Raw genomic sequence first — 16,597 nt, 5'->3', positions numbered from 1 at the left:
TTTGGGCTGTATTTTTGGAGTACAGTTTCTGACTCATCTCTGAAGAGTAATCCTATAAACATTGACCCTAAACTCCTTTTATTTTTGTTGCTCCATCAAATGGTTTTTTGTTTTCTTCTTCTTGAGGAATCTTTTATTATAGAAATGGCCAAGCAAGTTGGTAAGCAGTTCACTTGGGTGATAGAGGACTTCTCTTTGCAAACTGAGGTCTATTTCTCTGATCCAATCCTGATTGGTGACTGCCAATGGTAAAAAAAGAGAAGACTACTCTACTGTCTTTGTTGATCTACATCGTTTATCCATGGTTTTAGTGACTCGTATCTTCTTACATTTCTTCAGGTTTCTTTTTATCAATCCCAAGGAAGACAACGTTAATTCTTTGTATATGGGTCTTGAAGTTGCTGATCCTGAATCATTGCCTTCTGGATGGAGAAGATACGTAAAGCTTCGGCTATCTGTAGCAAACCTATATTTTGGAGAAGTTGCATTACTGAATGGTGATTCTTACTGTAGCAATTCTCTTAATATTAATATCTAAGAGTTAACGTTTTAAATAAATATTTCAGTTTATGGACCTTTTTTTTTGTTAAATTCTTCATAGCACAGTGGTCTTGTTATCCTGTTATGTACAATGTTTATGGAGTTCTATGTTTCTCTAGGATATTTTTTTATACTTTGCTCGATCTTGGTTAACTAATTGGGAATGAATATCTGTTGCTACAGAAATGCATCTCTGGTTTGATCAGAAGAAATTGAGCTTTGGGTCTTCAACTAATGTTCCTCTTACCAAACTCCTTGACGAAAAGGAAGGGTTCCAAGTAGATGGAGAACTCATGATTGTTGCTGAGGTGGAAGTTCATCAAGTTGTCGGCACATATGATTGCTCAGAAGAATCTGAAGAAGCATATGAATCTTTTGATATACTCAACGAGACTCAAGAATACATCGATGTCAATGGGTTTCAGGTTCTTCCATCACAGGTTTAAAAAAATAACTTAATAGTTTAAACGTTTTCCTCTGTCTTCATCTTTTTCCAGATCTCCCAAGAATGCTCTCTCATATGCTTTGCAGGTTGAATTTGCGAGATGTATTTTTGAAAGACATCCAGATATTGCAGTAGGGTTCCGTTCAAAGAACCAACTTCTGAGGAAAACATCTATGAATTTCCTGCTCAACTTAATCGAAACTCTAGGCCAATCTCTTCAGGACCTCTCCAGTGAAGATCTTGAGGATGCAGACATTGCTCTGACAGACTTGAAAGATGTTGGCTTTGAAGTGAAGTGGTTGGAGTCGATACTTGACGACGTAAAAGAAAAGAAGGAGAAAGAAGAGTCTAGTTTGGTTAGGCTACGAGAAATGGATGATACTTTACTGAAACTGAAGCAAAAATGTTCAGACCTTGATGCTCTAGTGAAGGAGGAGAAGGCAGAGTTGTCGGCCACCAGAACCCCTCTCTCATACTATGATGTTGTTTGATCTCTTGAGTTGTTACACATTTGTTTGTGTCCTCTTCTTTTGTTTTCAAAATAAGACAATTTAATCTGTCTTTCTTGGAAAGTCTTTGGCACTTATGGTGAAAGTTGTTAATTTTGGTCATGTATTTTAAAAGAGCTTTTACGCTTGAAAAGTGACTTGGTTATGAATCTTGATTGTAAAGTAAAAAATCTTTTACGTATGAAAACATAAAGTGACACTTGAATATGGTTAACCCAGTTGTCTATAGCTAGATATGTTTAATATTAGTCCATCTTAACGTTCGCTAATTCCTAATAGTGACTGAGCTAAAGCTTTCGTATTCGCAGAAACAGAGTCCTCTGTTTCCAGTTATGATACGTATTTACACATTTCCTCCGCCCTTTGTCTTGGAATGTTTAGAAACTGAAATATAGCAGAGTATCAGTATTTATATACGATTTAATAATACTACATGGTTAGTCGTGACATGGTATAAGAAACTTTGGTACTATTAATTTAACTAGCATGCACCAATAGTTAGTCTTGCTCAGTTCATGTTCCCTAGGGGAAACGACTAGTCCCAACGTAAAAGAAACGGTTTATATTCCTGTTATTCTCTTTAAAGTTGAGAACAAAAACTTAACTATTTTTCTTAAGTAGTGCTGCAGGGTCTGTGGTCTAGTGCCTCTCTCCATATACGCGATTCTGAAGGGTAACCCTTTGACCATTGATCCTCTATGTACCTTTTGATCTACTGAACACTGTTCGTTTTCTCAAGCGATTAATCTAATTTTAATTTGGATAAGAGTGTTGTAGATAGTTGAAATGACTCTTGAGTCTAAAGTGGGGAGTCTTTGTTCTAAGATACTCTTATTGTCGTCATACTCTTGTTTTTTTTTCTTTATTGCGAGGAATGTCATCAGATCAAGGGCGAAGATAGGGGAGAGCAAGTTTACATGGGTGATAAAGAACTTTTGCTCTTTGATATCTGAGACTTGTCATTATCATACATTTGAGATTGATGATACTGTCTGCATCTGGTAAACGTGTGACATTATATCTTTTTGTATTACACCGTTTGTTCATTTATATTTCGGCAATTAATTTCTTTTATGTACATCTGCAGCCGCCTTTCAACCGCCTTGTCTTTGTTTATGGTGATTGCTTACAATCCATCATTGCCTCCTGAACTTAGAAGATTTGTTACGTATCGCCTAACTGTTGTGAATCAAGTCTCGGAAAAGCTGTCCATAGCTGAAGGTGATTCTTACTGGCTCACTAGTGGATTGATTTTCTTATTGATCTTTGTCAGTTTGTCAGTACATATCCAAGATATTCCATTGTATTCATGTACTTGTCATGGACTTTTGTGTGTTGTGTCAGTGGTTTAGATCTATCTGTCTTAACGGTGTTGTGAAATGTTACAGAAGGACCGCATTGGTCTGATTCGTTGACAATGGGGTGGGGTGGTGTAAACAGGTATATACTCCCAAAACTTCATGACAAGGATGGTGGATTCATAGTAAATGATGAAATCCAGATTGTTGCGGAGGTTGATGTTTTTGAAGCTATTAACTATGTACCAAAGAAACCCGAGAAAGCAACCATACCTAACAGCAAGATAGAGGAAAATAATGGCGTAGTTTCCAGGGTGTTGCTCAAGGAAGCTTCAGCAGGAAAGGAAAGCATTGATGTCAATGGATTCCAAGTTCTTCCTTCACAGGTAATAAGTTTATATTAGTGGTGGTGTGTGGGTCTTGTTACCAAAGAATGATCTCTCAGATGAGTTTCTTTTGTATGTCTCCACTTGCAGGTAGATTCTGTGCGGAGTATATTTTAGAGACATCCAGACATTGCAGTAGAGTTCCGTTCAAAGAACCGACATCTGAGGAAAGCATGCATGAACTCCCTTCTATGCTTAATCGAGACTCTGTGCCAATCACTTCAAGAGCTCTCCAGTGAGGATCTTGTGCAAGCAGATGTTGCACTGACATATCTGAAAGATTCAGGATTTGAGTTGGCTTGGTTGGAGAAGAAGCTTGACCGAGCTAAAGTGAATAAGCAGAAAGAGGAAACTTTACTAAACTTGAAGCAAAAGTGTTCAGAGCTGAAGGCTGAGTTGGCGGAGACCAAAACTCCTCTGTCATTCGATGATGTTGTTTGATGCGTTGATGTTCTTAAACATTTTGTGTTCTGTTGTTTTTAGTTTCCTCCCTTGGTTTCATAACTATTCATGTTATTGTACGTTATTGGTAATGTATGCATGCATCCTCCTTAATACATCTTTGTCTTTTTATAATACTTTTTTTTGTTATCCCCTCTATAAAGACTAAACTGATCAGGCGTGGGGTATATAAGTCAAGTATCAAAGTTCAATGATCTTGTAGAGGTTTCAAAAGGATCAGGGCTAGAATAAACTAAAGTATTCTCTCTTTAATATTCATATGTATGACCCTTTTGTTAATTTATAATTATGTGGAGTATCAAGTCATGATGACCTAAGGTTCTTCCCCTCTGCTCACGTAACTTGAGATTCCTCACTGAACCTGTAAGATAAGTATATTCTCTTAAATTTTCTACGTACTTATACACTATTGTCTCTTCTTCTTCCTGTACCTGACGTTCGATTCTCTACTCAACTTATCACACCACATCAATGGAGAATCTGAACAAGAAAAAGTTCGCTTGGTTGATAAAGAACTTTTCCTCTTTGCCATCTGACAAGCTTTATTCTGCACCAGTTCTGATCAGTGGCTTCTATTGGTAAAAACTACAAGTCTTTGTTTGATTTAGATACACTTGAAGTCAATCATCCATATTTCATTTTGTTTGATTCTTTTCCTTTTTTTTTTGGTTTTCTTCTGGCAGGGATCTTTTCACATATCCCAAGGGATATAAAGGTGGTGATTCGTTGGTTGTGTCTCTCGCTATTACCGATGGTCAATCATTGCCTTCTGGATGGGCAAGATACGTTAAGTTTCATCTAACTATAGTAAACCACCTTTCACATGAACTCTCTATACACAGAGGTGATTTTTAACTAGCTTCTGCTCACTATTTGATTCATGTTGGTCCAAAGAGTCCTTGTCAGTGTCATCGTGACACAGGACTGCATAGTTCATGCAGTGTTATAATTGTTGTTGGTTAACTAACGGCGTGAAACATTGTACAGAGACAAGTATTTGGTTTGATCAGAAAGCTCCAGGATGGGGTTTATCAGGAATGCTTCCCTTCGCCAAACTTCATGACAAAGATGGTGGTTTCCTGGTGAATGATGAACTAAAGATTGTTGCTGAAATAGAGGCTCTTGAAGTTATTGGCATGTTAGATGAGTCTAAAGATTTGCTTGAGAAGACTTTCATGGATGTCAATGGGTTTCAAGTTCTTCCTTCACAGGCAAGAAACTAAAGATTGGTGGAAACTTCTTATTTATATCTCCAAAGAGTGCTCTGTCAAAACACTTTGTGACTTCTATTTTTAATTTTTTTTACTGTCAGGTGGAAGCTGTGAGAGGGATATTTGAAAGACATCCAGACATTGCAGTAGAGTTCCGTGCAAAGAACCAGAATCTGAGGACAGCATGCATGAACTTCTTGCTCGGTCTTAGTGAGATGTTTTCAAAATCAGTTCAGGAGCTCTCTGATGAAGACCTGGTGGAAGCAGACATTGCGCTGACATACTTGAAAAATGCAGGGTTTAAGGTTGATTGGCTTGAGAAGAGTCTGGACCAAGTCAAAAGAACATAAAGAGAAGAGGTTCTCTGTACAAGAATCTCCTCCATCATTTGTGTTTGTAATATGAAAGCTGAGTGACAAGAAAAACACAAGTAATCTGTCTCTAAATAAATGGTTATTCCTGCATAAGATTTTTAACTACACGTACGCTTTGTATATGTAAAGCGACTACAGGCAGATTATATAATTTAGATCTAACTAGAACAACTTGGACGGATTTAGAATAGTTTAAAACGATTTGAACTACCCATCGAGGGTGCCTAGGTGCAGCCAATACTGATTTTTAGAACACTGCATATACTTTGTGAATTGTGGTGTTTTCAGAAACTATTTAATCATTTATACCATTAACAGATTTACCAAGGAAAAAAAAACAAACTACAAGTTTATGACAACTCTTGAAACGTCAACAACATCATCGAACAAGAGAGCAATATTGGCGGCCGACACATCTGCATTCTGCTTCTCCACAAGATCTTTAAGTTCCAAGCATTTCTTGTTGAGTACCTTAAACTCTTCCTCCATGTGTTCCAGCTGAGCCTTGCCAGTGTTCACTTTTGTCTTCTTTTCTTTTACTTCCTCCAGCTTCTCCTCCAACCAATCAACTTTAAAGCCAACCTGCGTTAAGTACGAAACCGCAGCCGATGCTTCATCCAAATCACTATCAGATAGATTCTCAGGCACCTGGCAGAGTGTTTCAATTAGTCCGAGGAGAACATGTATGACGACTTCAGGTGCTGATTATTTGAACGGAGTTTTGATGCAAAGTCTGGGTGTTTTTCAAATATACACCTCACATATGCTACCTGCCAGTAAAACAAAATATATAAAAAACCATGTCATATAAGTTTTGGAGAGATGATGAATCTTGGTTTTGTCCTGCAAGGCTGCAAACTCACGTTCTCTGTTTCTTAATATGTGATTTTAAACAACACAAGTACTCAAGTGTATTGTCTTTAATCATCTTATTACCTGTAATGTAGAGACTTGAAACCCATTGACATCAACGGTTTCGTTTCCCACTAGAGTTTCCTTGTGTAAATCACTAGATCCCGTAACATATTGTTCCATCTTCATCTTTTTCATAGGCCGTTGGTTTGTCTCTTGAGAGCCTTCTGACATATCAGATTCTCCGATAACTTGAAGAACATTTACCTCTGCAACAATCTTGAGCTCCTCATTCACAAGAAATCCACCGTCTTTGGCATGAAGTTTGGCAAGTGGAAGAAGTTTCGTAAAACCAAAAGAGTGAGTCTTCTGATCAAACCACTCGGTTGCTTCTGTAAAAATCAAGAAACATACAACTCATCTAATAGTCAAAACAATCATTTCACAAAAACATTAGAATTTTTATAGAACATAATTTGCTCAAACCATAAGCTAATAAAAGCGTACGTACCTCGCGATACAGATGACTTCTCTGAAAATTGATTTACCACTTTGAGTGAAAATTTTGTGTTCCTTCTCCATCCAAGTGGCAATGATTCATGATCGGCTACTCCAAGATACAGAGACAGGCAATCAACTTTAGATCCTTTTGGATAAGCAATAAGACACCTAACAGTAATAAAAAAAACGAATTAGCATAGCGGTTGAGAAAATAACTTTAAACAAGTTTTTCTCTTACCATTTGTAGCCACCAATCAAAAATCTATCGGAGTAGATCCTCTGAGATTGCAGAGAGGAGAAATCCTTTATCACCCAAGTGAACTTGTTATCAGCTTCACTCACCATTGCAGACAGACTCCAGAGTCTCAATCACACTACCAAAACATGAAAGGTAACTACTGAACCCCTTTAAAGAAATGGCACTCACCAATGAGAACACATTAAAACCTTAAAACTTCCCGTGGACTTTTAAAAAGACAACAGTGAAGCGAAACAAGATGAACTATTAATTTCGAACCAAACACTTGAAACTACTTAAAACTAGTTACCTTAAAAAGAGGAAACGTTTGTTCTAAATTTCTAATACACCAGAGAACTAAGGTAAAAGATGGAGTAATTCCCGTTCAGAGTCGGGATTCAAGAAAGAGAGCACTGTCACTGAACTGAACTCTTATTATCTCGAACTATATATTGTAAAACAGAATAGTAAACCGGGGCTTCTAGCTCAGTTGGTAAAGGGTTCACAGCTGTGAGTTCTGCCACCTGGGTTCGAATCCCGGCCACTGGGAAATTAACATTTCGGCATCGCCAGGGACAGAGGACCGACATTTGGCAACACGTGACTAGTCTGGACCACTTCTGTAAAGCCAGGATACCTCTGTATAATTCAAAAAAAAAAAAACAGAATAGTAAATAGAGCAATGAATAAACAAAAAAAAAAATTATTCTATAAATGAATTAATTATTTTTTGATTTTTTCTATTTGTTTATTTCTCTATTTATCATTTTATTTTGCAGTAAATTATAGAATATGATTGGAAATGATTTTCTATCATTTTCATACTAGCTATTAATTTCACTTCACTCAAATTTATTTTATTATTAGCAACTTTGTTCGCTTATTTAGTTATTTCGTTTGATTGTTTGTCTCTTCCTAATTTTATTTTCTGTATTGCATTTCAGTTTCTTTTAAAACAGAATTTAAATCTATTTTTTTCTATTATCAACACCATCTTTGCTAATAAATGAATAAAGAAAATTTGGGTTGTATATAAATACAAAAAAACCTAAATTCACAAAATACCCACCCCATAATCGTTACACTATTTAACTTTTAATAAACCGAAAATATCCCTAAGCACCTAAACCCCTACGATGGCCTAGGAGAGATTTCTTGTCAGAATTAAAAGATTTGAACAATCTTCGAAGATTTTCCAATTGCAGGTTTCTATAATCTCATCTTGTAAATAGTTGGGGCTCATAAAGAAGTGAGAAGACCAAATCTTAAAATGTGATTGGATATACCTTTTAGAGTAAATCTTTACTCTAGTTTTAGTTTTTACTTTGAATTAACTTATTTATACTAATCAGATAAAAAAGGATTAACTTCATTTACCTTAATAAGTGGAAGAAAATCAAAGTAGAGTCAATTTTCCCACTACTTTAAACAAGTGAAAAGTTTTACTCTAAATTTTAAAATGTAATTCTCTTTTTTTTTCCACCTAATGTTTCCACCACTTTACGCTGTGACAATCCAATTACACTATGAAAATTTTCTATCAACAGAACTTAACAACTGCGTGAACGAACTCATACCAAATTTCTGGAAGACCAAACTCAGATGCATAAAGGTTGCAAGGACCAAGGAGAGAGGGTATAATGAAGAAACTGGGCTAGTTGTAGGCCCATAACGAAACTTCAGGGTTAGTGTTTTTGTTTCCATAAAACTTGTTCTCAGGTAGAGTATGTGAGAAGAACACTTGAAAAAAAAAACAAAAACCGCATTATACATTTGTCCAAAGAACCAGTTGGTGAAGATTGCGTGTACACGAACAACCTCCTCTACCTCATCGACATAACTTGCCTAGCTCCTCAGAAGATAACAGAGGAAGAGCCTAGGGAAGCTGAGAATACGCTTTGGATCTAGTAGGGGTAGGTTTCGAGTTGGATTGGTCGAAGAAGAAGCGGGAAAAGCTTTCCGTGAAGAAGAAAATGGAAACACGTGGTGCACGCATGAGAGAACTTGACAAAATGATTGTGGAACTAAGACGGAGGGAGTTTCCGACAGTGTTAGACTTGGTTCCGAGGATATCGTCTAACTGAAACTCAAACAGTGAAGCTTGACAATTACTATGTAGACCTTATCTGATTACAAAAATGATTTAGATCCAACTTTTACCACCATTTATTACTAAACTCCACGTGATTCTCTTTTGCGATTGACAATTTAGGATTAGTTCTGACCGAACGACAACAAAACAGAGTTCTTAACCTCTAATGTTGAGTAGTGTTGTCCTGTTATCTTGGGCTATGCATTGATTTTGATGCCAAGTTTCAATTTTAGAGGCTTTTAGCTTATTCATCTCCAAACGGAATGGGTTCATAGTACAACCATGATCAATTTCCTTGTACTTTTAATATTTTAATAAAACGTTAATCCGAAACTAATAGTCCGGTGAAAGCTTCAGGCTTTCTGATGATTAGTTTATATTCAGCTCAAAGGTCGATAGAAGTAAACAGAAAATTATCTCAGCAGAAAGAAAGTAATTCAAAAGCAGAGTAATGGAGACAAGAGAATGGGATCAGATAGAGCTAATACGTTAGATGCCATCATACCGGCGAATCAAACCAATAGGGAACCAAAAAAGTTCAACATTCATCATTCCATTCTATTCCCTCTCCAAAACATCATAACGATTATCAAAACTTATTTGTAAAATTATATAAATACTAACAAAGCATGGGGACTTTGGAGGAGAAAGGAGAGATCAGATAGAGCTAATACGTAAGATGCCATCATCTCGGCTATATCAAACCAATAGGGAACCAATAAAAGTTCAATCATCATATCCCTCTCATCATCCTATTTTTAGTTCTCCATCAAAACCACAACACATAAAAATCGAAACTTTTAATTTTTCCAGAGACGCAGAGAACATAAAAAACACAGTGGAGACTGAAGCAGAGTCGTCGAAGTAATAGTTGATGTGGGGCATATATATACATCAAGTAAAGTTCGTTTTTTTAAGGGTTTTACCAAATTTTAATGGGCTCAAACATGGGCTCAACTAAAGTCTATAATTTGTAGCCACCACAGAGTTTCGTTATGGGTCTATAACTGGCCCAGTTTCCTCTATATACGTTCTCTCCTTGCAAGCTTTATGCATCTGATTTTGGTCTTGGTTCAATGTTCTTTTTGTTTTTGGGCGCTTCCAGAAATTCGGTAGTTCGTTTCAAAACAGTTGTTAAGTTCCGTGATAGGAAAAAATTCACATTTTATTCAAGTTTTGATGAAATTAGGATTTGGTCTTCTGTATGAGCCCACCATTTACAAGATGAGATTATACGAAGACTAAAGTACATAAATCTCTTCGAAGGTTAAAGAATTAAATCACATTGGTAAGTCACTTTCTAACATTATATTTTCTTGTTGATGCATCGGAAATTTGATCAAAAAAACTTTTCTAGGCAATTACGATTACATATGTTACATTTTGATGAAGACTGGAGAATCATATCCTCTGGGAACACCCTTTGAGGTCAGGTCTATGGAAATTAAGTTGCTTCTTTGAGTTTAATTGTTTTCAGTCAACACTCTTACGGGCTGTGGATTGTTATAGAGCATCATTAGACTATACCTTATGGTTTTCATACCTAACCACATACTCATCCTTTTTTTTGTGCGAAACTCCACATACTCATCCAATAATGAGATTACCTTATGGTTTTCAAACCTCACACCACATACACTTGTGGATTATGAATTATTAGAACATCATGAGATAACTTTGATGAGTTTTCTGTAAAGGAGAAGACTGAATATATATAAAAAATATATATAACTTTGGCTTGGATATTGGTTCTTCTTTTGAGAAATATAAACATATGAGTCATGTCCATTTGTTTTAACTAACTGTTATGCATTATGTCCCATACCAATCTATATTTTATAATAAAATTAGGGTCGACCCGGGCTACGCCCGGGATTTTTCTATAATTTTTGTTATATGTTTTGTATTTATATTTTTATATAGATCGGCCCGGGCTACACCCGAGGTATTTCTATAATATTTATTTTTATTTCAATATTATGTATATATTAATATTTGTTATTAAAATATAAGTTTTATTTCAATATTATGTGTGTATTAACATTTGTTATTAAAATATAAGTCATTAGACAATTTTTCTTAAAAAAATGAACTTTAAAAAAAAATTGATCTACCAAATTTGAATCTTTTACTGCTTAAAATATGTTAATTTTATTATTGTAAATTATATATCACGTGATGAAAAACATATAAAAATGATTTAAGCTTAGTTTAATCTGATTTTTTATCTTACTTATTTAACTTTAGTTAAAAAAAAATTATGAACAGTCTGTTTAAATTTTATTTTGGCTTTAAAACCATTAAATTATAAATTGTAAGGATATTAGAACATTTATCTTTTGTTTTTCGTCCTCCTCATCCTCCGTCTAGGTTGATATATCTGCTATCAATGTATAATTAGTTTGAATAACGTTCATAATCGTATCTGGCTCACCGTGCCACTCTAATTCTTGCTTGCCATATTCTTCTTCGTACACATAATGATCGTGGTAATGACCATGACCATGACCAAGTTTGGTAGGACTGTTCTTGATCTTTTTAGATCTTTCTTTCACTTTCTTGAACATCTTATTTGATACACTGTTGATTCTCTTCTTCCTCTAACCCTGACTCTTGTGTTGATATCTACATGAACCTTGGGTTATTCATATCTCATATCTGATGTGCTAATCGCATCTATTTTAATTACATTGACCAAACACCAGTCCAATTCATGTTTTTGTTGGCACTATTTAAGTTAGAATATAGATATATGATGATGAGATTAGTTTAAAAATTATCTTCAGGTTTTCTTCTTTGCTTTGTAGAGAGAGAGAGAGAGAGAGAGAGAGAGAGAGAGAGAGAGAGAGAGAGAGAGAGAGAGAGCAAGGTTCTTCTTGAGTTCAGCACCCCTGGTTCACTATATAAATCCACCTCGAGGATCTTTATGTTTCATTGGCGCCTTTTAATATTACTTGGATACTTTTCTGCTTTAACCAAACAAAAGTAAAAATAACTCTTAATATTGGATCAAACAGCATGATAAATCAAGATCGAAGAGGCTCACTTAGCCATTGTATCAGGTACCCACCTTGAAAATTATATTAAGCTCACCATTATGTTCGAACTTGGAGTTCGAGTCTATAACCATAAATATAAGTTATATGTGAACTAAAGTATAAAAAATAAAAAAATTTCTAAACAATTGACAATAATACTGACTGATATGATATTATTTTTTGTTGTTTTGCTGTTAAAAAATCCTGTTTAATTAATAAAAATATCATAAAAGTAGTAGATTTATTTTCATTTTTGAATATTTTTCTATCATCATTAATCAGTAAATAACATTAAATTACTGGGAACTGTACGTATAGATTATGAATTATTTTTTCTTGTTATTTGTTTTGAATCCACTAAGACTGTCTATCTTATATATTTTCTTTTAAATCTATTGGTTTTAGTTAATAAGAAAAAAAAATTGCTTCACAGTAACACTTTTTTTTTAAAATTGAGGTAGATTGTACTAAAACAATTATTAAATGAACTATACCATCCAAAGTGATTAGAATATTTTTTAACAATATTATTATTCAGTTTCAGCCTATAAATAGTGAATGTTTTATTTATGCAATTACCTTCTGTATTTTTCCATTGGTTTTACTGAGTAAACTATTATTTTATTTTAAAATTTTACCATAATTTTACTATGGAAAAAAATATATTATAATACAATATATGTATCATGTTAAAACTATACACTGTGCTACAATTTTGAATCATGTTACATTCATTTATTGAATCATTATGTGTTATATAATTGTTGTTTTATTTTGTTGTTTGTGTGTCAATATTTTCTTAATCTCTGTTTGTTTGATGCTTATATTTAAATATAGGGGTGAATTGTTGTATATTATATTTTGAAATTCGTTAGAGTGCTTTGTGGTAGGGTTTAATGTTTCCTTGTTATAATTGTGATGCGTGGACTAATGCTAGTTAGTGCGGACGTGTGTGTTGTGGAATTCTACGTTGCGATATTAATTTGCATTGGAAGGAATTATTATACGATTACAGTTGAAGGTTTAATTATTACAGTCAAGTTTGAGTTTGTATGACCAAATTTTGTTTGATACCCAAGTCAAGTTCCGTGTATATTACATAAAGGTACTGGAAATATTAAAAGTGTAACAAATTAAGGTAACTATAAAAGATATTCAGAAACTAAAAAAATTGGCACGTAAACAGATCTTTGGATTGCTATGGTCAGGTTATCATCTCAGAGAACATCTCCATCTACTTGTATCTTCAGCACTTTCTCCTCCCGGCTCCTGTAGTAACAACAACCAGTGCTTGGATCTTCAGCACTTTCTCCTCCCGGCTCCTGTAAGCAGGTGACGCAGACAAATTGCTTAAGGCAGAGGAGGTGGAAGACGCCGATGATATTTGTTTTGTTTCTCCTATTCTCTGATTAACGCCAATGTTTCGGGATTTGTATGGCTCTGTTGCCTCTGATGTGTCTTCCAGTATTTTAAGCTCAGTACCAGCGTCTTCAACCTTTGCATCCTCTGATGCTTATGATGAAGATTCTGGCTGATAGATTTTATTGACTCCCCACCACCACTTTATGTATTCTATCAGATTAATCTTTCTTTCCAGATAAAAGATGCCAAGAAAGTCACCTTCTGCTCCTCGATCATCACCTGCTCCTGTTGTTCAAGGAGAATAAGTTTTACATCTTATCGTGAAAATGTAATTAGAATCTCACCATAATGAATTTTACTGAAGTATTCAGGTCCAGGTGTCCAACTGAAGAGCTTAAACCTCAATGTTTAAAGCATACTAACATGGCAAACTCACTGGAAAGTAAATAAGTGTCCCAGGTCCCCAGTATTTCAAAGCAGCAAGGTCGTAAGTTCTAGCAGCAGCTTTTTCAACATATGCTCCTGCCAAGTGTATAAGTAACGTTTAAATCCAATCTGATACCAACTATGTTCGGATATACAAAAAAAAAACACAATGAATAACTGATGCGGTGAAATTTGCATCAAAGATGAAAACATTTAAGGAAAACAAAAAAAAAGATCAGCTTTGTAGGATGTAGAAAAAAAAAAGATAAACCTTATTTCCTTTCTTGTTCTGGTTTTGGTTCAGTGTACTCTTATCTTCTCTCAAAGGTGAGCACAGCGACCTGTCCATCTATGCCTGTACTTACAAAAACTCAAGAATCAATACACATCAGTACATTCAGTTCTTGTCTCAATGAGACATGATCGACAACCAAACAATTGTCAGAACAATCAACGATTTTAGATGACTCATCTCTCTGAATCGAACAATCACATCACCAGTCATAAGTTTAATTTCTCTGATGTCAGATTACACAATATGAAATTCAAAATTGAATAACTCCATCCTCATCCGGATCATAAACAGCTATTCAGATTAGAAGACACACAATCACAGTACCTGGTGACTCCACAGTAAATGGAACTCCTTTTGCCAGCGGTGCAGAGCTGCGTTTCGTTTCACTGATACGCTCAATGTGCAACCCCTCTCCTTCTTCGCCTTCTTAAAACCTCTATGCAACAATATTTTATCATTCCGCCACCGTCACCGAGCTCTCTCTTCCTCCTCCTCCCACCTCTGTCTTAGTCCCTGATTCGACGACGACATCGACGCCATAATTAGAACCTCTTCCCCCTCCAATCAAAAAACAAACCCAAGTAAAGACACAACACAGACGCAATATGTGAAAGCTTGATACAGAACCATTACCTGTTCCTTATGTAAATGCAATTAGTCAGGATTTTTGATTCTTCCATCATTACATGTTCGTTGATGAACATCTCGACATCAATCCGGAGAGCTTCCCATAAAAGGATGGCTTGGCCTCTCCTAAACCAGATCGTGGAAGAACTATTATACTGAAAATAAGATTAGTGGTTTCTGAATACGGAATGAGGAGATGGTTCTCTAATCATGAAAGCATACCTTTTTATAGTCGAGATTCCACCGCCATCCATGAGTTAAGATTGCATTCAAGAGAGATCATGGGTATGGATTTAAGAAGATCTTGAAGAGGTTGAAGCTGTAACCGGTATTTCTGCGGATTGATGAGGAAGAAGATGAAACAACTCTCTTGTAACTCAGGTAAAGCATTGATCTCGAATGGCAGAGGAATACACACTGGTCCAACCCTAATAGAAAACGATGTTGTGTAGCAGCATTTAGACATTGATAAAATCGAGACGGGCTTGGTCTGTTGTGAGAAAATAAGCTTAGAATAGAGATGAAGCCCATAAGTTGTCTGGATATTTTAAATGAAACGATGCGCATAAGTGATAAGGACACGTGTCAATCTTTGGGAACATTATTTTATGACGTGAATGAAGGAGAAGAGAGACCCCTTTTCTTTATAATAATAGATATCCAACTTGTGTTTGCATCACATTATATAAAGTCCTTTTCTTCTGCCAGACATTATTAAGTGTGTCTTTGTAATATATACATATATATTATAAAGTTATTTTCTTTTTAGCCACATTTCTCTTATCTGTCGGGATTAATTAATGGTCACATATAATTGTTTATGTTCTCTTTTTCGCCCACCAAGAAATCCAAAAGTATAGTTCATTGGTTCGCAACATTAGTTTTGCCACCGCATTATAATTTATAACTTTGTGAAATATGAACGATCCAAAACTAAAATGTGGAGATTGAAAACTGAATCACATAGAAATAGCTTAGTTTCATTTTTTTTTCTTAAATATACAAATTATTTTAAAATATCAGCTCAGAAACTTAATCAAAATCTCTGCATCATAAATATTTATCCAGAATTTTTAATATATAGTATATTAAAATTATATCAAATCAATCGAATACACTAATCGATTTTAATATTTCATAGAACAAAATAAATACTATATGAGAACCTACAGATACTCTCATATATAGTTCAGTCTGTTGTACCCTAGCTTTCTTGTTTATCTCCATTCTCCACCCAAGGTCAATGGTAAAAAAGGGTAGAGACTTCGTTTTGTCTATGTGTTAGCAACTAACAAAAAAAGTAAACTAAAATTTAAGATCAATGAATTGACGGGAAGTGGTGTAAATTTACTTATTGGTATACCTAAAGTGAGCAGGCTTATAACTCGCGACGCACTGTGGAGTGGGGGGGGGGGGGATGGTGGGTTATCACCCGAACGGTAAAATTTCAAAACTATGCATCGACAAACAGACACAAACGGAAGCAAGTATCATGATGGACTATTACGTACTCAGTAATGGATCACATTAAAATGGCATGGCATACAAACTACAATATGCAAATACTTAGTATGTATTATTTACATGTGTTAGGGTGTCGAAATAGAACCATATCTGATCTTAAACTCTCTTTTTTTTTGCATTGAACTTTTTTCGGTTACCTGTGGCCTGAAAGTTTTTAGGATTGGTTCTAGTCTGGTTAAGTTACGGTCGGAAATTTGGTATGCGTCTTATAATTTGGAAGGTATATATCGATCTTTGATCGCACTTGTTATTTTTCACACAAAAATACAAAGATGATCATCAATTTTCTATCTACTAAAAAAACAGTTTTGTTTGTCACTACTTTCACTAATTATTATTTTTTGTCGTAAAAGATTCCCTTATATTGTGGTTTAGACTTTGAATTATCGATTTTCCGTCAAAATATATATATATATA

The 16,597-nt window shown here is 35.0% G+C and overlaps 3 protein-coding genes, 2 non-coding genes and 2 pseudogenes across 5 annotated transcripts; 3 read left to right on the top strand and 4 right to left on the bottom strand.

Annotated features, from left to right (window-relative positions):
* The first annotated feature begins 346 nt into the window (after window positions 1-346).
* On the top strand, window positions 347-1,476 carry LOC108861009 (MATH domain and coiled-coil domain-containing protein At3g58410-like). The gene is made up of 3 exons (XM_018634840.2): window positions 347-497; window positions 724-980; window positions 1,072-1,476. Exons 1-3 carry the CDS (start codon window positions 386-388, stop codon window positions 1,474-1,476), a joined length of 774 nt encoding a protein of 257 aa, XP_018490342.2. The 5' UTR covers window positions 347-385.
* Window positions 1,477-2,280: 804 nt separating this feature from the next.
* On the top strand, window positions 2,281-3,619 carry LOC108858630 (MATH domain and coiled-coil domain-containing protein At3g58410-like; annotated as a pseudogene).
* A 456-nt stretch (window positions 3,620-4,075) lies between these two features.
* On the top strand, window positions 4,076-5,332 carry LOC108859070 (MATH domain and coiled-coil domain-containing protein At3g58340). Its single transcript, XM_018632917.1, has 4 exons — window positions 4,076-4,218; window positions 4,324-4,484; window positions 4,628-4,851; window positions 4,953-5,332. The coding sequence occupies exons 1-4, from the start codon at window positions 4,112-4,114 to the stop codon at window positions 5,199-5,201; spliced, it is 741 nt and encodes a 246-aa protein (XP_018488419.1). The 5' UTR covers window positions 4,076-4,111; the 3' UTR covers window positions 5,202-5,332.
* A 131-nt stretch (window positions 5,333-5,463) lies between these two features.
* Window positions 5,464-7,098, bottom strand: LOC108859069 (MATH domain and coiled-coil domain-containing protein At3g58370-like). The gene is given in 5 exon segments (XM_018632916.2): window positions 5,464-5,905; window positions 5,908-5,995; window positions 6,162-6,469; window positions 6,589-6,746; window positions 6,817-7,098. Coding segments are annotated over 5 exon segments (999 nt in total). The 5' UTR covers window positions 6,924-7,098; the 3' UTR covers window positions 5,464-5,567.
* Window positions 7,099-9,371: 2,273 nt separating this feature from the next.
* Window positions 9,372-9,462, bottom strand: LOC130495364 (small nucleolar RNA Z102/R77). Its single transcript, XR_008934635.1, has one exon. It is a non-coding gene; the product is annotated as a small nucleolar RNA Z102/R77 (small nucleolar RNA).
* Window positions 9,463-9,559: 97 nt separating this feature from the next.
* LOC130495365 (small nucleolar RNA Z102/R77) lies at window positions 9,560-9,652 on the bottom strand. Its single transcript, XR_008934636.1, has one exon. It is a non-coding gene; the product is annotated as a small nucleolar RNA Z102/R77 (small nucleolar RNA).
* Window positions 9,653-12,968: 3,316 nt separating this feature from the next.
* Window positions 12,969-15,071, bottom strand: LOC108861853 (AP2-like ethylene-responsive transcription factor At2g41710; annotated as a pseudogene).
* Between the last annotated feature and the right edge of the window lie 1,526 nt (window positions 15,072-16,597).

The sequence above is a fragment of the Raphanus sativus genome, chromosome 5, assembly GCF_000801105.2.
Source record: "Raphanus sativus cultivar WK10039 chromosome 5, ASM80110v3, whole genome shotgun sequence".
Taxonomy (NCBI): domain Eukaryota; kingdom Viridiplantae; phylum Streptophyta; class Magnoliopsida; order Brassicales; family Brassicaceae; genus Raphanus; species Raphanus sativus.
This window is presented reverse-complemented; position numbering and strand designations above follow the sequence as displayed.

Bases quoted from the DNA above. Each gene is read 5' to 3' on its own strand.
- LOC108861009 (XM_018634840.2), top strand. From the start codon at position 386: ATGGGTCTTGAAGTTGCTGATCCTGAATCATTGCCTTCTGGATGGAGA. The intron at 498-723 runs GTGATTCTTACT...CTGTTGCTACAG, and splicing joins AGAAGTTGCATTACTGAATG to AAATGCATCTCTGGTTTGAT. The intron at 981-1,071 runs GTTTAAAAAAAT...TATGCTTTGCAG, and splicing joins TTCAGGTTCTTCCATCACAG to GTTGAATTTGCGAGATGTAT.
- LOC108859070 (XM_018632917.1), top strand. From the start codon at position 4,112: ATGGAGAATCTGAACAAGAAAAAGTTCGCTTGGTTGATAAAGAACTTT. The intron at 4,219-4,323 runs GTAAAAACTACA...TTCTTCTGGCAG, and splicing joins CTGATCAGTGGCTTCTATTG to GGATCTTTTCACATATCCCA. The intron at 4,852-4,952 runs GCAAGAAACTAA...TTTTACTGTCAG, and splicing joins TTCAAGTTCTTCCTTCACAG to GTGGAAGCTGTGAGAGGGAT.